This window comes from Gadus macrocephalus, chromosome 18 (assembly GCF_031168955.1).
Source record: "Gadus macrocephalus chromosome 18, ASM3116895v1".
NCBI classification, from domain to species: Eukaryota; Metazoa; Chordata; class Actinopteri; order Gadiformes; family Gadidae; genus Gadus; species Gadus macrocephalus.
This window is the reverse complement of record NC_082399.1, coordinates 3,455,412-3,475,875: the sequence shown is the minus strand read 5'-3', so window position 1 is coordinate 3,475,875 and position 20,464 is coordinate 3,455,412. Positions and strand designations below refer to the sequence as shown.

The following is a 20,464-nucleotide window of genomic DNA, read 5'->3' as shown; positions in this document are numbered from 1 at the left end:
ACAACGACATTAGTCCAACTCCTGTCAGCTAGCTAACTAGCCAGCCTGCTAAACTCACCATAATCCTGCTGTAGTCTTCTCTTTCAAGATGGCCATCACGAACCCTACAGTCTAGTACATGGCCGGATTGGAACTGGTTTTCACCCATTTTGACACTGGTCCTCATCTCTAAAAAAAAAAAAATAATACCCATCATGTCGGAAAGGATAGTCATGCAGGCTCTGTAAAAACGATCGAGTTCATTGGTCACAGTAACCGACGACTTGACTTTCGCGCCGGCGGTAAACGTTTCCATGGTAACAACGATCTCAAACAATGAAGGTCGTCTAGAAGTTATCCTGCAGCCTGCAGCCGGCCTCTAGGGGGTATCAGTACAGCAGCACCGCAGCCGGCCTCTAGGGGGCAGCATCAACGCCACATTTATCAAACATTTTCGACGAAGAACCTAACCTGCAGTCAGCTCCGGTCTAAACATCAAAGATGGCGGAACTGGAAATAAAACGTCTGGAGTATTTATCCTTGGTGTCCAAAGTATGTACGGAGTTGGAGAATCATCTCGGAATCAGCGAGAAGGATCTTGGTGAGTGGAGGTTGTCTCGGGGTTTTATGTGTGTTTAGCGTTTCTTTACGTATGCAAGTTACCCTCATCGGACTCGTTTACTGTATCATCACTAACCTGCAGCTGAACTTAGAGCTCACGTTTCTCATTCTCTCTTAAAGCGGAATTTATCATCAGCCTCGCTGAGAAACACACGACATTTGACAGATTTAAAGCAGTTCTTCTGAAGAATGGAGCTGATTTCGCAGTAAGTGTCCGCACCCCTTCACCTTTTAATGTCCCCTCAGAGGGGTCTTGTATGTGTGTTGTGTGTGCATGTGAGTATATATGCAGTGGGTTAACATGCTGTTCGTCTTCCACAGGATACCCTCATTGGTAACCTACTCAGGCTCATCCAAACCATGCAAGCCCCCCCATCTACAAGCAGAGGTAAACCCACAATCCATAACACAACACAACGTCAACACAACTGGTGTCGCTGGGGTCTTAACGTCTTCTCTGTGTGATTGACAGGGTCCGAGGCCAAACCAAAGAGTGATAAGGACAAGCTGAAGGACGTGTTCCCCGCTCTCTGCAAACCAGACGACCCCATGTGGAAGGTGAGCTCCGACCTAACCCCGTTTCTTTCATGTGTGGAGATTTAAAAATCCGCCGTATCATAACATGAGAGGGGGTGTTTGCATGTTTTAGATGAGCCCGAGCAGGGCGAAATGTGTCTCAGGAGGTATAGCGGGTTGGCTGGTAACCGGAAGGTTGCCGGTTCGATCCCCGGCTCCACTTAGCTAGTGTGTCAAGGTGTCCCTGAGCAAGATGCGTCACCCTAACTGCTCCCGAAGACTGCGTGACACACACTGCCGTCTTTGTGAAAATGTGTGCACGAATGGATGAATGTCAGGCAATATTGTGAAGCGCTTTGTGTGGCCACTGTTTAGAAAAGCTAAATAACTCTAGTCCATTTCCAATATACCATGCCTAAGGTTTTCTGTGCCTCCAGGTTGCCCCTCCACAGCGGGAGAAGGACGATGAGAGTGTGGCGGCGGCGGCTATGAAGGAGCTGGAGATGCTGATGCCCAGCGCAGCCACCAGCAGCAGCAGCAGCACCAGCAGCAAGAAGAAGAACAGGTGGGATGTTATGAAATGTAATGTACGCACTTATTTTATGTTACACGTCCTTGCACTTAATAATATTACTTACATTTTGTAATGTCTTATCCTAGCTATCTTTGTTGAATGGATTAATCTAGCGATTGTTAGTGCTTGGCAGTACTAACAATTCTATGAACATCCCTACTGTACCGACAGTGATATATTGTTGTTTCTGTTCTTCTGACAAATGTACTTATTGTAAGTCGCTTTGGGTAAAAGAGTCTGCCAAATGCCCTTAATCTAAATGTAAGATAGAGACTTAAAGCTCTCTAGGAGATTTATGTATCATGTAAAACCGATTCCACTAGCATACGACTTCTTCAAGAGAAGCAGTTACAAGAGAACGGAAATGTTTTATTTTACTATTCTACTGCTCTCTGTAGTCTAGTGTGGTGGTTCTGGTGTTTGAATCCCAGCATAAAGGCGTTGTGTTTGAACCCTGAGGTCCGCTGTCTACCTTCCCGAGCCAGCTCCTGAACCGGCTCACTAATGACCGGCTATCTGGCGATAACAGCCGAACCACATGATGGTGGCTCAGAGCTAGACCGTTCCTCTAGTCTGGACTGAGCACGGTTCTCCTCCTGCAGGTGGGACCAGGAGCCGCCCGGGCACGCCAGGCGAGAGCGGGAAGCGGGCCGAGGTAACGGGCGCCCTCGCTCCCGGTCCCGCTCCAGGTCCAGGTCCCGGTCCAGGTCCCGGTCCAGGGAGCGGGACGGCTGCGGCGGCGGCGGCTTCAAGCGCCATGGGAAGCGGGCGTCCCGCTGGAGCAACCGCAGCCCCAGCCCGCGCCGCGACCGCACCCCCAGCCCGCGCCGCGAGGCCGAGGGGGACCACGGGAAGGAACCGGAGGAACGGGACCCGAACCGCTTCAACGACCAGATCGTGGACCGCCCCCCGCCCGACGAGCCGGTGGTGGGGGACATCTACAACGGGAAGATCAGCAGCATCATGCAGTTCGGCTGCTTCGTCCAGCTGGAGGGGCTGAGGTCAGTGGCAGCGTTCTGTTTCTGTCTTCGTGGTCTGCTCCCTGCATTGAGCCACGGCTCCAATGGGAACGTCAGCCTCCCTGTGCATCCATGGGGATGCCTCAGTCCAAGGGGCTGGGTTTAACATTCAACAGCTTTTATTTCAGTGATTTCTGTACGACCGTGAGCTATAAGTGAGTGTAATGCGCTTAGATCTGTTCTGTTGGATGCGCCTGGCTCTGTGTGACCCACTACTCCTCCTACTGGCCAATCAGGGTGTCTCGTCCCTGATTGGTTTGCGTTATTAATCTTGGTTGCCAATCACAGGTGTGTGAAATGCAACCCCCTCTTCTCCATGACGGCGGAAGTATGGAGGCAGGGAGCAGAGAGGGGAGATGTTTGGGCATCTTCCCTGTCTCTCTCTTGACGACGCTGGACTCTTACATAGATCACCTTTTATGAGATAATGGGATGTCATTGGTGGGAAGAGACCCAAGTTAGCACTGGCTTTTTGCCCCACGATGACGGTGATGTGCATGCGGACCAACACGTAGGTAACGTTGTGCGCGCTTTTGCAGGAAGCGTTGGGAAGGCCTGGTGCACATCTCAGAGCTCCGTAAAGAAGGGCGCATCGCAAACATGTCCGACGTGGTCACCAAGGGCCAGAAGGTGAAGGTCAAAGTGCTGTCGTTCACCGGCACCAAGGCCAGTCTCAGCATGAAGGTGAGGACCGCCACCGGGGGTCAGGGCAGTTGGACGTTTGGATTCAATCCTCTCTTATCATCGGATATTTCTGCCTTTTACTCTTTTTCTTTCCCTGCTCATATCGAGCATTCACCAAACCACATGATGAGGGAGAGAACGGGGCCAATGAGGCCTAAATATCTGTAGATAAAAGAGTTATTGAACATTCATCTATCACCATTTCCTCCAACACATTCCGTCCATGACACTAACCCTCATTCTAAGGGACTTGAGCTGCAAACTCTCTAATAAACACACAATCAGAGAACTTTGAACAAGAATGAGTTGTCCCCAAAGGACACCGGCTCCCATGTCTTATCAATAACCCCCCCCCCCCTTCAGGACGTGGACCAGCACACGGGAGAGGACCTGAACCCCAACAGGAGGAGGAACATGGACCTGGGGCCGGCGGACGAGGCCATGAGGAACCCGGACCGACCCGTGGACCCCAGCGTCCTGGAGCTGGAGGAGAACCCCACGGAGCGCAAGAGGCTGTCCAAGATCACCGACCTGGAGAAGTGGGAGATCAAGCAGGTAGGCCACCTCCCTACTGTTACGGTATGGTAGCGTGTGCTTAGGCTAAGGGCTTGTTCACACTACCTCAGACTGCGTTTTGCAAATATATGCAAGGACACTGTCCAATGAAATCGCCTTTGTAATAAAAGGACGACGCTTGTAGTGTGAACAAGGCGTAAGGGCTTGTTCACACTACCTCCGTCCATCGACGGATCTCATTGACTTTGCATGGGGCGCTCGCGAAGTGCATTGTGGGTCCGTCCGTCCATTTGGCTCCGTGGCCTGCGTCAAAAAGTTGAGACATTTTCAACTTTTCAGGCAGCGCCGGATCCGTCGGCCAATCAGATCGCGGTTATGCAAATACACTCGCGTTTCCTGGATCCATTTTACAATAACAAGCTGGGAGAAGCAGGAAAAATCTGGCCGTTATATATTTTTAAAGAAATGTGGAATAATAGGATTGTATTTAGTCACCTGTTGTTTGTGTCCTCTTCTGTATTACTATCCACACATCGGCTTGGTAGAGGGAGGCGATTTGATTGGCTGCAGTATGCGTCTACAAAGACTAGTCCCCTATACGTCAGACACGCCCTCGGCCATCCGCCGACGGACGCATGTAGTGTGAACAACAAGGCGTAAGGGTTCAGTACTGACGTCACACAGAGGGGGCGGTGTTGAGGGGCTCATCACAGTGAGTAGCAACAGCTGAGGGGGGCAGGACTCTCAGAGTTTGAGACCGTGGGGAGAGTCTCAGGAGTCAGCCAGTGAGAGTCGGGTAAAGGAAAGTAACCCGAGGGACACGCGTTGCGCAGACATTTCGGTAAGGGAACACTTTTGGAGATATATATATATATATATACGCACAGTGAATTAAAAGACTGGATCAAGGCGCGGGCTGGTCAGCGGGCTGACGGTTCACCCACCCGGGACGAGGAGACGGTGCAGAGTGTGAGTGTGAGAAACGGAGCTGTTCGCCTACGGTTGTTGTGTGGACCTGTGGTGGTTGTGGACCTGTGATGAGCCCCTCGCACCTAACCCCCCCCCGAGCTGGCTGTCATGGTTGTCCCCGCCGTCTTTCTGTGAATGTGTGCATGAACGGGTGAATGTGAAGCAATATTGTAAAGCACTTTGAGTGGCCACTCGTTAAAGAAGCGCAGTATAAATGCAGACCATTTACCATTTAATAGTAAATCAGTCTCCTCCTCCTCCTCCTTAGATGATCGCGGCTAACGTGCTTCCAAAAGAGGAGTTCCCCGAATTCGACGAGGAGACGGGAATCATGCCCAACATTAACGACGAAGAGGGTAAGGCTTCGTCTTCATGTCCCGTCTCTGCTCCGACTATGGTGAGTCTGCGTTGGAAGGGAAGAATGTAAACCGGTTGTCCATGACCTGCTGGGCCCAACAGATGAAGACCTGGATGTGGATCTGGTGGAGGAAGAGCCTCCGTTCCTGCGTGGACAGACCAAGTGGACCATGAACCTGAGTCCTGTTAAAATCGTTAAGGTAAACATGGGATGTTTATCTCCTCAAAAACAGCAATGCAACCGTAAAACATGCATGGCATTGCTGATGTACTGTACATGTACTGATGTGTGTACTGATGTATGTACTGATGCATGTACTGATGCATGTACTGATGTACGAACGGATGTACTCTATGTACTGATATCTTGAGTCAAACCAGCAGGCGTCTGTCCCCTTGCTCCATCGTTGACGTCATTCCTAATCACAGCCTTCTTGTGTTGTTTCACTAGTCTGGGTATCGCCAGACCAAGATCAATCGTAGATTGCACGTTGGTCTGGGGAGGCTGCTGTCATTTTCTTCAGCACAAGAGGCGTGACCAACGGGCCAAGTTCAAATGACTCTGTTAAACCAGCCAATAGCGTGCCAGGGGGAAAAGCCAGCTCGGGGATTGGCTCCCGTAATAGCAGATCGGAAGCAGAAAGAAATGTACGGGCTGAACGGGCTGGGGGTACCCAGTCTATTGTTTCACATCACTTGACATTTCATGTGTCTTCTGTATGTCTACATACTGATATATTGAGTCAAACTAGCAGACGTCTGGCCTCTTGCTCTATGGTCCGCTACATCATTCCGAATCACGCCCTCCTTGCGTTGCTTCACGTCCCCTGACGTGTCCCGTGTCTCGTGTCCCGTCCTCCAGAACCCGGACGGCTCCCTGTCCCAGGCGGCCATGATGCAGAGCGCCCTGGCCAAGGAGAGGCGGGAGCTGAAGCAACAGGTCCGGAACGTGGAGATGGACTCCATCCCCACGGGCCTCAACAAGAACTGGATCGACCCCATGCCCGACTGTAAGCCCCGCCCCCCCCATGCCCGCCTGTATGCCCCGCCCCCCATGCCAGACTCTAAGCCCCGCCCCCATACCTGACTATAAGCCCCGCACTCATACAAGCACCGCCCCTATGCCCGCCTGTAAGCCCCGCCCCCATGCCCGACCGTACGCCCCCGACTACAGTCAGAATGCTGTCCAAACGGTAACGTAAAAGCTGATTCTGAATTGTAAAAGTCACTGAAACGTCCGTTTCACTAAATCACAAATTAGATGGAACTGAACAGGTGGTTGTCGTAGAATCTGCGCTGCATTTTCAAGCGTCATCAATGAGAACCAGTTCCCTCAAATCTCTCATGTTAGTTTGTATTTATTGCTCGGCAGTTAATTAAAATGGCGGCCGGGGGGAAGGAAGTGAGCGAGGGAGGGGGGGGGCAGGATGATGGATCAGAAGCTAATGAAAAGCAGAAAGCGATCCGTCTCGGGCCAGATCCTGGGTTGCGGCCGCACCGCAGGACTCGGAGATGTCTTATCAGGGCCGGGGAGTGGGCTGGAGATCTGGAGTGGGCTTAATGTGTGTTGGGGTCTGGATCTCGTCATGGCCCGGGGGGTCAAGCATGAGCTCATGTGGGAGACCAGCTCCTGCTGCTCACAGACCCGCTGGTGAGTCACGGGGTACGCAGACGGAGCCGTGAAGGAAGCGATAATCATTCAGAGTGGCCTGACTAAAAAGCCATAGCAGGGTCGGGTCGGATCCGGCCGGAACTGGTCTTTATCTTCGTCTTCAGTAGAGAGCCAACAACAACGGCTTCATAGGGTAGTGGATAGCCAAATGTGTCATAGACTTTGGTCCTTATCGCAACACAATCTCTCTAAAGACATTGTCACACAAAATGCAAATGTAGAATCCGGCTCTGGTAGTCTGTCTAGCTGCCATATTATACCACCAGACTACCACATTAGCCGTTACAAGCCGTTTGAAATCTGCTTCTTCGGACACCACAATTGGGCGTGTCCACCTAGGTGTATGACTGATAGATGAGCAACGCTTGCTGCGGTCCACTGGGTAGGCCGGTAGACTGATCTATCCAGCACACATCTAGGTGGACACGGCCACTTATCACGTCAGAAGAGGCAGATTTTCAAAACGGCTTGTAACGGCTAATCACACTCGCACCTGGTGGTATAATATGTCACCTGTTAAATGTCGGTTCCACGTGATAACGTGTTAAAAGTCGGTTCCTCATGACAACGTGTTAAACGTCGGTTCCTCATGATAACGTGTTAAACGTCGGTTCCTCATGATAACGTGTTAAACGTCGGTTCCTCCTGATAACATGTTATAGGTCGGTTCCTCCTGATAACGTGTTAAACGTTGGTTCCCCTTGATAACGTGTTAAACGTCGGTTCCTCGTGATAACGTGTTAAACGTCGGTTCCTCATGACAACGTGTTAAACGTCGGTTCCTTGTGATAACGTGTTAAACGTTGGTTCCTCCTGATAACGTGTTAAACGTCGGTTCCTCATGACAACGTGTTAAACGTCGGTTCCTCATGACAACGTGTTAAACGTCGGTTCCTCGTGATAACGTGTTAAACGTCGGTTCCTCGTGATAACGTGTTAAACGTCGGTTCCTCGTGATAACGTGTTAAACGTCGGTTCCTCGTGATAACGTGTTAAACGTCGGTTCCTCGTGATAACGTGTTAAACGTCGGTTCCTCATGACAACGTGTTAAACGTCGGTTCCTTGTGATAACGTGTTAAACGTCGGTTCCTCCTGATAACGTGTTAAACGTTGGTTCCCCGTGATAACGTGTTAAACGTTGGTTCCTCCTGATAACGTGTTAAACGTCGGTTCCTCCTGATAACGTGTTAAACGTCGGTTCCTCGTGATAACGTGTTAAACGTCGGTTCCTCGTGATAACGTGTTAAACGTCGGTTCCTCCTGATAACGTGTTAAACGTCGGTTCCTCCTGATAACGTGTTAAACGTTGGTTCCTCCTGATAACATGTTAAACGTCAGTTCCTCCTGATAACGTGTTAAACGTCGGTTCCTCGTGATAACGTGTTAAACGTCGGTTCCTCGTGATAACGTGTTAAACGTCGGTTCCCCGTGATAACGTGTTAAACGTCGGTTCCTCGTGATAACGTGGGCTCTCCCTCTGCAGACGAGGGGCGGCAGATCGCGGCCAACATGCGGGGGATCGGGGCCATGCCCGCGGATCTCCCCGAGTGGAAGCGCTACGCTTTCGGGGGGAACCAGATGTCCTACGGCAAGAAGACGGAGCTCACCATCCTGGAGCAGAGAGCCAGCCTGCCCATCTACAAGCTGAAGGAGGAGCTGGTCCAGGTAGGAGGTCCCACCACACAGGCAGTCTGCCTCTCTGCTGCTTTAGTGACTTACTGAATAAATGGGTATGGAAAATAAGAACACTAAAGAAGAACGGTTTGTACAGCAAACGACATTTGTCCCCAAATGTCGTTTGGGGGCAAATGTCATTTTTTAAGTTTATTGCATGTAGCACGTATTGTAAATGATGTTCCTCATATTGCAGATTTCCATTTATTTACCTTTTTTTTTAAATTAATTTATGTTTTTGATATACCGTTTTGTTTTGCCTTACCTTTTGCACAATTTAGAATGTATTCATTGTAAATATTACTTATTTGACCTTATTTTATCCTTTTGTTCTTATTGCACTCTTTATGCCTGGCACATATTTTGAAATTGTCAATAAAGTTGACTTTTACTTTCAAGAAGTCATTGCTCCTCTATGAGGTAAACTTTAATGAGAGACCTAACTAGAACACGTTCTGAGCAGAGACGACCATGTTCTTATATTCCCACAGGCCGTCCACGACAACCAGATCCTGATCGTGGTCGGGGAGACGGGGTCCGGGAAGACCACCCAGATCACCCAGTACCTGGCGGAGGCGGGCTACACCGCCCGGGGCAAGATCGGCTGCACCCAACCCCGTCGAGTGGCCGCCATGTCCGTGGCCAAGAGGGTGTCTGAGGAGTACGGCTGCTGTCTGGGCCAGGAGGTGGGTTACCTGAGGGTCTTACTGCTACGGGCTCTTACTGCTACGGGCTCTTACTGCTACGGGGTCTTACTGCTACGGGGTCTTACTGCTACGGGGTCTTACTGCTACGGGGTCTTACTGCTACGGGGTCTTACTGCTACGGGCTCTTACTGATACACAGGGTCTTACTGATTGATTGATTGAAATTAAATTCTTTATTGATTTGAAATTCTTTGTTGACACATGCACAAAGGTAAGCATGCAAATGTACATCAGGTCGAAAGGATAGCACAAATAAGCCCATGGGCTTATTTCCATTGTGGTCCCTTTTTGTAGGGTTAGCACATTGAACCGCTAGAGCTCATTGAACTGCTTGATGTAAGAAATGCGCTACACATATAAAATTGCCTTGCCTTGACTTGGCATGTATATAGGTGTATATAAGTGAGTGGGTTACAGGGTCTGGAGCGTCTTACTGCTTCACTAGCTGCGTTTCCATCTAAAAGGTGATGCGAATCTTTAGAAAGTTCGCAAAAAAGTAATTCGAATTAGGTGCGTTTCCATCAAGTGGTTGCAGCGGAATAGGGTGATGACGTTACACGTTGATGTCGGCAGGGTTGCTATGGCCGGTCGTTATGCGGAAATCGGAAAGCCTGTCAGTCCTGTGTGTTCAAAGTTCGCTGCGTCACAGCTGATTCGCAAAATGTGTTTCCATCTCCCATTTTGCGAATTTACTCTGTTTCGCATTTCTCAAAAACCACCTAAAGCGAGCGGATAAACTTTTTTGAGAATTAGAGGATTTTGATGCGAATTTTGGTGTTTCCATCACCGTTTACTGATTCGATACTTCAAAGTTCGCATCAAATTTCGGGGATCGAAACCCACGTAGTGTCTTACTGTCTGGGCTAGGAGGTTGGACCGCCGACAGGCCGCGTCTGGGTCGTGATGAATGACGGTCAAAGCCAGTGGGAGCCGTTTGATTGAAGGTGTGTCCCGTCTCCGTCCTCCCAGGTGGGCTACACCATCCGCTTCGAGGACTGCACCAGCCCGGAGACGGTCATCAAGTACATGACCCACGGCATGCTACAGAGGGAGTGCCTGCTGGACCCCGACATGACCCTGTACTCCCTCATCATGCTGGACGAGGCCCACGAGAGGACCATCCACACCGACACGCTGTTCGGCCTGCTCAAGAAGGTAGGCAGGGCCCTCTCTGTGGGGGGCCACCACTCTGGAGGAGAGGGTGGGGCCTCGATGTGGGGCCCCGACTCTGGAGGAGAGGGTGGGGCCCCCCGACTCTGGAGGAGAGGCTGGGGCCTCGGTGTGGGGCCCCGACTCTGGAGGAGAGGGTGGGGCCCCCTGACTCTGGAGGAGAGGCTGGGGCCTCGGTGTGGGGCCCCGACTCTGGAGGAGAGGGTGGGGCCCCCCGACTCTGGAGGAGAGGCTGGGGCCTCGGTGTGGGGCCCCGACTCTGGAGGAGAGGGTGGGGCCTCTCTGTGGGGCCCCGACTCTGGAGGAGAGGGTGGGGCCTCTCTGTGGGGCCCCGACTCTGGGGGAGAGGGTGGGGCCTCTCTGTGGGGGGCCCCGACTCTGGAGGCGGCAGTAACAGCATTAGCACTAGAAGTAGCAACAGTAGCAGCATAAGCGTTACCAGCAGCAGCGTTAGCAATAGAAGTAGCAACAGTAGCATCATTAGCACTAGAAGTTGCAACAGTAGCAGCTGAAGCACTAGTAGTAGCAGCAGCACCAGCATTAGCACTAGTAGCAGCACTAGTAGCACTAGAAGTAGTAGCAGCAGCAACACTAGTAGGTGCAGAAGTAATAGTAGCCCTAGTAGCAGCGGCAGTAGTAGCAAGCAGCAGTAGCAAGCAGCAGCAACAGCTGTGGTGTTTGTCTCCCAGCCAAACTGCTCTGGGATCTGTGTCGGATCCCCAATGTCTGAGAAGACAGATGTGGATCTGCGTGTGGTGGATACATGCGTCTGTTGAGCAGCAGCAGTAACATTGATTGATTTCATTTATTTCAGACATATCAAAATACAAATCAAACATCGCAAATAACACCAAACAAAGTAAAAAGCATGACACTACAATAAACAAAAGCGATGTGCCAATTATTTCACTAAAGAAAAAAAAAGTACATACATTCAATTGATATGTCTGAAAAGGAGTAGGAAGAAGTGTAACACTTATTTAATCCTACCCCTTTTCCTCAGTTCAATAATTAATATTTATTTAATATATACTTCCTGTATTCCTCATAATCTCTCTTTATACTATATTTGATATATTATTTCATGTATATATTAATATTATTATTTATTTTTTTATTATTTAGTACTTGTAATAAACATGAACGACACCCACTCTGCTCTGCGTTCAGACGATTCTGAAGCGCAAGGACCTGAAGCTCATCGTGTCGTCGGCCACGCTGGACGCGGTCAAGTTCTCCCAATACTTCTTCGAGGCTCCCATCTTCACCATCCCCGGGAGGACCTTCCCCGTGGAGGTCCTGTACTGCAAGGAGCCCGAGACGGACTACCTGGACGCTGCCCTCATCACCGTCATGCAGATCCACCTCACAGAGCCCCCAGGTGAGACCCAGGTCCTGAAGGCTCCAGGTCTGGGTTAGGTTAGGGGTATTAAAGGTTCTCCTCCGCACTGAGACGCAGGTCCTGGAGGCTCCAGGTCTGGGTTAGGTTAGGGTTATTAAAGGTTCTCCTCCTCACTGAGACCCAGGTCCTGAAGGCTCCAGGTCTGGGTTAGGTTAGGGGTATTAAAGGTTCTCCTCCGCACTGAGACGCAGGTCCTGAAGGCTCCAGGTCTGGGTTAGGTTAGGGGTATTAAAGGTTCTCCTCCTCACTGAGACCCAGGTCCTGAAGGCTCCAGGTCTGGGTTAGGTTAGGGGTATTAAAGGTTCTCCTCCTCACTGAGACGTAGGTCCTAAAGGCTCCAGGTCTGGGTTAGGTTAGGGGTATTAAAGGTTCTCCTCCTCACTGCGACCCAGGTCCTGAAGGCTCCAGGTCTGGGTTAGGTTAGGGGTATTAAAGGTTCTCCTCCTCACTGCGACCCAGGTCCTGAAGGCTCCAGGTCTGGGTTAGGTTAGGGGTATTAAAGGTTCTCCTCCTCACTGAGACGCAGGTCCTAAAGGCTCCAGGTCTGGGTTAGGTTAGGGTTATTAAAGGTTCTCCTCCTCACTGCGACCCAGGTCCTGAAGGCTCCAGGTCTGGGTTAGGTTAGGGGTATTAAAGGTTCTCCTCCTCACTGCGACCCAGGTCCTCCTCGCTCCAGGTCTGGGTTAGGTTAGGGTTATTAAAGGTTCTCCTCCTCACTGCGACGCAGGTCCTAAAGGCTCCAGATCTGGGTTAGGTTAGGGTTATTAAAGGTTCTCCTCCTCACTGAGACGCAGGTCCTAAAGGCTCCAGGTCTGGGTTAGGTTAGGGCCGGGGTATAAGATGTTCTCCACTTCACTAAGACCAAGGTAAGACCCAGGACGTCCACATCAGGAGATTCAATCCAGTTCAACTGAAATAAATTAGTTTTTCTGTGGGAAACCTTGTTGGCACGTGGCCACACTGTATGTGGGTCGCATGATTTGTGTTAGGCTGGTCTCTTTTTTTTAAGTTAATATCCCAGAATACTTTTTTATTTTCGTGTTTGCTTCAACGTGGTGTCTTGACAAGTCGGGGGGGGGGGGGGGGGGGGGGGAGAGGAAAGGAAAGGAAAGGATAGGATGACAGCTGATGACAGACAGACAGCTGTTTATGTTGTCAGCTCTGTCACTTGACGCAACAATAAAATAAAAGCACCTGGTCCAATCCGTCTTCTCTGCCTCTCCTCTTCCCCCTCTCCTCCTCCTCCTCCTCCTCTTCCTCCTCCACTCGCCAGGGGACGTCCTGGTGTTCCTCACGGGTCAGGAGGAGATCGACACGGCGTGTGAGATCCTGTACGAGAGGATGAAGTCCCTGGGGCCGGACGTCCCCGAGCTCATCATCCTGCCCGTGTACTCGGCCCTGCCCAGCGAGATGCAGACCCGCATCTTCGACCCGGCGCCCCCGGGCAGCAGAAAGGTACACGCTGCCTTTCAGGACATGGCGTTAACCCCCCCAGCCGAAAGGTAGCGGCTGTTCAGGACGGAGTGTGGAAATGAAAACGGTTGAATCTGCAGGACTCAGGAGTTGGGAGTGGGATGGGATCCGGGAGTGTGGAATGTGATCCCGGAAATTAAAACCATTTAATCTGTGGATAAATCGGTTCATCTTTCATCACAGTTCCTTTATCAAAGGGGCTCATGTCATGCCACCAGGTGTACGTGTGACCAGCTGGTAAAAGCCGTTAGGAAATCATTCCTTAGCTGTGCCGTAGCGACATCACAAGTGGGAGTGTCCACCCGGATATACGAAGGATAGATAGAACAACGTTTGCTACGGTCCACTGGGTAGGCTGGTAGACGAAGACGATGGTTTTCAAACGGCTTGTGCCAGGTAATCACACCCACACCTGGTGGGATGACGTGAGCCCTTTAAATCATAATTGATCATAAAAAAAATCTGGTTCTTCCTGTCAGGTCATCATCGCCACCAACATCGCGGAGACGTCCCTCACCATCGACGGGGTCTACTACGTGGTGGACCCCGGCTTCGTCAAGCAGATCGTCTACAACTCCAAGACGGGCATCGACCAGCTGGTGGTCACGCCCATCTCACAGGTGGGGCCTGCAAGAGCTGCTGCTCACCTGGGGGGCTGTGGTCACTACTCCTGGGGGGGGGGTCACTACACCTGGGGGGGGGGGGTCACTACACCTGGGGGGGGGGTCACTACACCTGGGGGGGTGGTCACTACACCTGGGGGGCTGTGGTCACTACACCTTGGGGGGGGGGTCACTACACCTGGGGGGGGGGTCACTACACCTGGGGGGTGTGGTCACTACACCTGGGGGGGGGGGGGGGTGGTCACTACACCTGGGGGGGGGGGGTCACTACACCTGGGGGGTGTGGTCACTACACCTGGGGGGGGGGGGGGTCACTACACCTGGGGGGGTCACTACACCTGGGGGGGGGGGGGGGTGGTCACCTCACCAGGGGTGGGGGGTGGTCGCTACACCTGGGGTTGGGTGATGGAAGAGTATTCCCACGTGACTGAACGGTATTCCCTTGTGACTGAACGGTATTCCCACGTGACTAAACGGTATTCCCTTGTGACTGAACGGTATTCCCATGTGGACTCCACTGTATTCCCATGTGACTGAACGGTATTCCCATGTGACTGAACGGTATTCCCATGTGACTGAACGGTATTCTCATGTGGACTCTCCTGTATTCCCATGAGACTGAACGGTATTCCCATGTGTGTGTGTGTGGTCCAGGCCCAGGCCAAGCAGCGTTCCGGCCGTGCCGGCAGGACGGGTCCAGGGAAGTGCTACAGACTGTACACTGAGAGGGCCTACAGAGACGAGATGTTGACCACCAACGTTCCCGAGATCCAGAGGACCAACCTGGCCAGCACCGTGCTGTCCCTCAAGGTCAGCCCGGCGCCTTCTGTACTTTCTCCTCTACTTTCTCAGAGACGGATAAGTATACTCCTCGTTGTAATATGTATGCAAGAATTGATTTGAGACCGATTCTGAACTCTATCCCTGTTGGTGTGGAACAGACGTCCTGACTAGGGATCGACCGATATGGATTTTATTTAGGTCCTTAGCCGATGACCGATTCGGGCTGCCGATCTTCTTGAGCCGATATTTGGAGCCGCTACTGCTTTTGCTAAAAATGACACAATGATGATAATAAATGTTACAAGCAGGGTGTCCGCGCATCCTTAAAAAGTCTTAAATTCCTGTTCTAAATTTAAGGCCTTGAAAAGTCTTAAATTCGTTACAAATGTCATATGCTGGTCTTAAATACTGTAACTCAAGGTCTTAAATTTGTCGGGGCATTATTTTTCTCGTGGGACTTTTCAGGAAGGACATGTAGAGATGCTTCTTTCTTGCTAGCTGCATATCTAAACGATTATCTGCATGCTTGCTAGCTAGCCTGCGACAATGGGTAGGTGAATGAGTCTCATTGAACGACAAACATGCTATGCTTGGGTTATAATACCTTGGGATCCCCCCCACCATTGGGTGTTTTAGGTCTTGCTGAAACCTGCAGATACCCACAAGTCTCAATTAACCCTTTTATTTATTTATTTTCCGGACATATCGGTCGATCACTAGTCCTGACCACCTAGTTGTGGCCAAAGCTCAAGTTGTGGTTGCTGAATACCTAGACCTTGATCAAACGTCCCTCTGTTGGTGCTCAGGCCATGGGGATCAACGACCTGCTGGCCTTCGACTTCATGGACTCGCCCCCCATGGAGACGATGATCATGGCCATGGAGCAGCTCTACACCCTGGGGGCTCTGGACGACGAGGGCCTGCTCACCAGGCTTGGCCGAAGGGTGAGGCGAACCCTTCGGATGAATCATGAACCTGTGCTTCAATAAGCTGATGACTCAACTAGGGATGGGCACCAGTAGTAAATTCCAAACTCGAATTCCTAGAGGATCAATCGAGTACTCGTTTAAAACTAATCTATTTTTAGAATGAATGCAACTCATCTGCAGCAGGAATAGGCCTGATGATGAACGACAATATTACCAACCAAACACGTAATGCTTATTCTCAATCAAAACAGTCAGTTATATAGCATTCATTATTTATTTTTGCAAACGTTCAAAAACACATTTTCCTTTTTTTTTTGCTTCAGAAAACTTGTCCTGTGTGTGTGTGTGTATGCAAACCTGAGTTTTCCTGTCCACCAACCGAGTTCATTTGGAACGAGGAGCAAAAGGAAAAATCAAGAATATAAGGGCCAGATGCCCAATCTAAGTCTCAAAGGTTCAGTTGGAAGAATATATGTAGATGATATGTTAGATCTGTCTAGTAGCATTCATCAGGTCCATGAAGCTGCACTCTCTTCCTTTTACGTGGTCTCTCTCCTCTAACGTTGAACGTCTCTCTCCTCCTCCCACATTTGCCTCGCCCCTTTAACTCTGGTCTCTCTCCTCCTCCCCCGTTGACCTCTCTCTAACGTTGGTCTCTATCCTCCTCCCACGTTGGCCTCTCTCCTCCTCCAACGTTGGCCTCTCTCCTCTAACGCTGGTCTCTCTCCTCTAACGCTGGTCTCTCTCCTCCTCCCACATTGGCCTCTCTCCTCTAACGCTGGTCTCTCCTCCTCCTCCCCCGTTGGCCTCTCTCCTCCTCCCACGTTGGCCTCCCCCCTTTAACTCTGGTCTCTCTCCTCCTCCCACTTTGGCCTCTCTCCTCCTCCCACTTTGGCCTCTCTCCTCCTCCCACTTTGGCCTCTCTCCTCTAACGCTGGTCTCTCTCCTCCTCTAACGCTGGTCTCTCTCCTCCTCTAACGCTGGTCTCTCTCCTCCTCTAACGCTGGTCTCTCTCCTCTAACGCTGGTCTCTCTCCTCCTCCCACGTTGGCCTCTCTCCTCTAACGCTGGTCTCTCTCCTCCTCCCACTTTGGCCTCTCTCCTCTAACGCTGGTCTCTCTCCTCCTCCCACGTTGGCCTCTCTCCTCTAACGCTGGTCTCTCTCCTCCTCTAACGCTGGTCTCTCTCCTCCTCCCACGTTGGCCTCTCTCCTCTAACGCTGGTCTCTCTCCTCCTCCCACGTTGGCCTCTCTCCTCTAACGCTGGTCTCTCTCCTCCTCCCACGTTGGCCTCTCTCCTCTAACGCTGGTCTCTCTCCTCCTCCCACTTTGGCCTCTCTCCTCTAACGCTGGTCTCTCTCCTCCCACGTTGGCCTCTCTCCTCTAACGCTGGTCTCTCTCCTCTAACGCTGGTCTCTCTCCTCCTCCCACTTTGGCCTCTCTCCTCTAACGCTGGTCTCTCTCCTCCCACGTTGGCCTCTCTCCTCTAACGCTGGTCTCTCTCCTCTAACGCTGGTCTCTCTCCTCCTCCCACGTTGGTCTCTCTCCTCTAACGCTGGTCTCTCTCCTCCTCCCACGTTGGCCTCTCTCCTCTAACGCTGGTCTCTCTCCTCCAGATGGCTGAGTTCCCTCTAGAGCCCATGCAGTGTAAGATGCTCAATCATGTCCGTCCACCTCGGCTGCAGTGAGGAGATGCTCACCATCGTCTCCATGCTGTCCGTCCAAGACATCTTCTACAGACCCAAGGTGCGCCACCGGCTCCTTGGCCCTTTTTATTTTGGCCTGAACACAGCATTGTTAAGCACTGGACCCTGATCTGTCAGTGTTCCAAAGATGTGCGTTCTTTTTAAAACTACGCGACACCTCTCCTATAAAAAACTTTACGAATCCAACATTAAAACAGATGTCAGACTACAATCGACCAGATGTTTTCTCGACCAAGCACAAACGAATATGCTCAAAGCACCGTGGAAGGATATATTTAAACTTCAGCTGATTAAGTCGATATAAGAACTCATCTATACATTAAAGTAGGCTAATATCCAATCCGTGATGGTAACTGATTTAGCCTCCCCCCTGACACATGTTAGTTTCAATAACAGGACATCTGTTCGTGGGTCAACCCCTGACTGAATCCCATTCCCATCGTCGTGCTATCGTGTGTTGTTGGTTCTACCACATGTGGAGCGAACAGAAACCCAGCAGGTCTGGTGATCCGTCACGAAGGCCTGCATCCTGTTTCCCTGACCCCTAGTGGTCCACTGGGACGGGCCTTCTGCTGGGTCCGTATAAGAACCACGAGGTCTCTCCCAACAGGACAAGCAGCCGCAGGCCGACCAGAAGAAGGCCAAGTTCTTCCAGCTGGAGGGGGACCACCTCCCGCTGCTGGCCGTTCTACAACTCCTGGAAGAACAACAAGTTCGCCAACCCCTGGTGCTTCGAGAACTTCATCCAGGCGCGCTCCTTGAAGCGAGCGCAGGACATCCGCAAGCAGATGCTCAGCATCATGGACAGGTAGCATCATCGGCGTCTGGTGGATCCGTTGATCCCCTGAACTCGTTTTGAGTGTGGAGGTTCGGCGTTCCGCTCCTCAAACGTTCCCGTCTCCTCCGCAGACACAAGCTGGACGTGGTGTCGTGCGGCAAGGCCATGATGCGCGTGCAGAAGGCCATCTGCAGCGGATACTTCCGGAACGCCGCCCGGAAGCACCCGCAGGAGGGCTACCGCACGCTGATCGACCAGCAGGTGGTCTACCTGCACCCCTCCAGCACGCTGTTCAACCGACAGCCCGAGTGGTGAGGACGCCACGTCTCTTATTTGTGGTGCAGAGACCTCGACGTTGCCCTTTTGTTTCAGTGAAAACTGCCACATTTGAGTTAATTTAATCTTTATGATTGTTGCTTAAAAATACTAATTGCATGGGGCGGTTCACCCGGGGTGCGTACCCTGAAGGCCCAGTCCTTACCGGAGCAACTTGGGTTTGATTCCTGCCCGTGGTCCTTTGCGACATGTCTTCCCCTTTCTCTCCCACACCTTCCTGACTTCACATTTCATTTGTTTCATGGATCACATCCCCTCCCGTCTCCCCCAGGCTGGTGTACCACGAGCTGGTGCTGACCACCAAGGAGTACATGAGGGAGGTGACCACCATCGACCCGCGCTGGCTGGTGGAGTTCGCCCCGGCCTTCTACCGCGTGGGCGACCCCACGCGCCTCAGCAAGCAGAAGAAGCAACAGCGCCTGGAGCCTCTCTACAACCGCTACGAGGAGCCCAACGCCTGGAGGATCTCCAGGGCCTTCAGGAGGCGCTGAGGAGCCCAACGCCTGGAGGATCTCCAAACAGCCTGGAGGTCTGAGTTGACCAGGGCCTGGAGGACCTCCAGAAACTCCTGGAAGATCTCCCGGGCCTTCAGGAGGAGCTGAAGAGCCCAACGCCTGGAGGATCTCCAAACCGCTTGGAGGACCTGCAGACCTGGAGGTTTGAGGAGCCCGTCGCCTGGAAGATCTCCAGACCTGCTGTAGGATCTCCAGGAGCTCTGGGGGATCTGCTCCTGTTCTCTGTTTATTTATTGTATATAATTCAGACCCTGTCTGATGGTAAAGACGCTCTGTTCCATCTTGGGTCGCGTTGCCTTGGTCGAGCTCCTAGCTTAGATCTGCAATGAGTGAGGCTAAGTCCACTCAGATTTTAAATCTCCCAATGTTTATCCTTCAAAATGAAACGTATACGATTTTTTTTCTACTTTTTGTATATTTAATCTGTAAAAGTGTGATTTGATTGTTTGAACAGTGACTAGTTGTCCAGGTGGTTGGAGGATGAAATACACACTTCCACACTTGAAGTCGCATGTGGATGTTGTCTCATGATGCCCCCCCCCCCCCCCCCCCACCCCCCCGTCCAGAACCAGCGTCCATGCATTTTAAACCCAAGAAACACTGCTCGTAGAGTAGTAATATGGGGTCTTTATTAGGCAATCTCTTAACCACAGTCATGTTTATGGATTGAAGCTCTTAAAACGCAAAACAAATACAAAATAAGAAAAATCCCTAATGTGATTAATTTAAAAACAAGAACAAAAGAAAAAGAGAAATTCACCATAGCTTTATATACAAGTGGGTGGGGGTGGAGCAGGTGGGGGGGGGGGGGGGTGCCGGGGCATGTGCAACAGCTGCAGGGGTGGCGATAAGGTGGTGTACGATGATGACAACGAAGACGATGCCAGTGGCGGGGAGGGGAGGGGGGGGGGGTGAAGGTACCTGGGTGGGGCGTAGCGGGTGGGGGGGAGGGGGATTAGTACATGTAGCCTTTGGAGTAGGGCTGCTGGGGGCCCATGTTGTTTTGGGGAGCCTGCTCCGGGCCGGGGTACGGCGTTGCCTCGTCCAGGTGGGACAGGGGCACCGTGTCCTCCTCGTTCACGTAGCGCTCGAACTCGCCCTTCAGGCTCGGCCGCTGGTTGTCCGGGAAGGCCAGCGAGATCAGAGCCTCCGGCTCGCACACAAACTTGTAAACGTAGCGCTCCCCGGCGACCTGGACCAAGAAGGGATAACTCTGATCAGTAAGAGGAAAGATGCGGCGATTACTTTGATAACGAGGGAGAGGGGGCGTATAATTTAATAACCGGGTCTGGAGGTCCATAGCAGCACTACAAACAATGTATACTTTAACTAGCGAACATTTGTAAGCACGACACAAACAGTGAGCTACAAGCACCTTGGAGAATATTTTAAGCAGATTTTAATAATTGAGGAGGATAAAAAGCCAATATTTGAAAGATTAAAGTAAACTGATGTAACTGGT

At 51.5% G+C, this 20,464-nt stretch overlaps 1 protein-coding gene across 1 annotated transcript; it reads left to right on the top strand.

Annotated features, from left to right (window-relative positions):
• Positions 1-418: 418 nt before the first annotated feature.
• Positions 419-19,508, top strand: LOC132446854 (ATP-dependent RNA helicase DHX8-like). Its single transcript, XM_060037397.1, is given in 25 exon segments — positions 419-580; positions 721-806; positions 922-988; positions 1,073-1,158; positions 1,554-1,681; positions 2,293-2,691; positions 3,249-3,393; positions 3,757-3,948; positions 5,147-5,234; positions 5,338-5,435; positions 6,098-6,245; positions 8,392-8,573; positions 9,074-9,268; positions 10,259-10,444; positions 11,630-11,840; positions 13,135-13,316; positions 13,814-13,954; positions 14,612-14,767; positions 15,547-15,684; positions 17,284-17,325; positions 17,327-17,413; positions 17,984-18,061; positions 18,063-18,181; positions 18,283-18,462; positions 18,759-19,508. Coding segments are annotated over 25 exon segments (3,654 nt in total). The 5' UTR covers positions 419-480; the 3' UTR covers positions 18,979-19,508.
• The last annotated feature ends 956 nt before the right edge of the window (positions 19,509-20,464 follow it).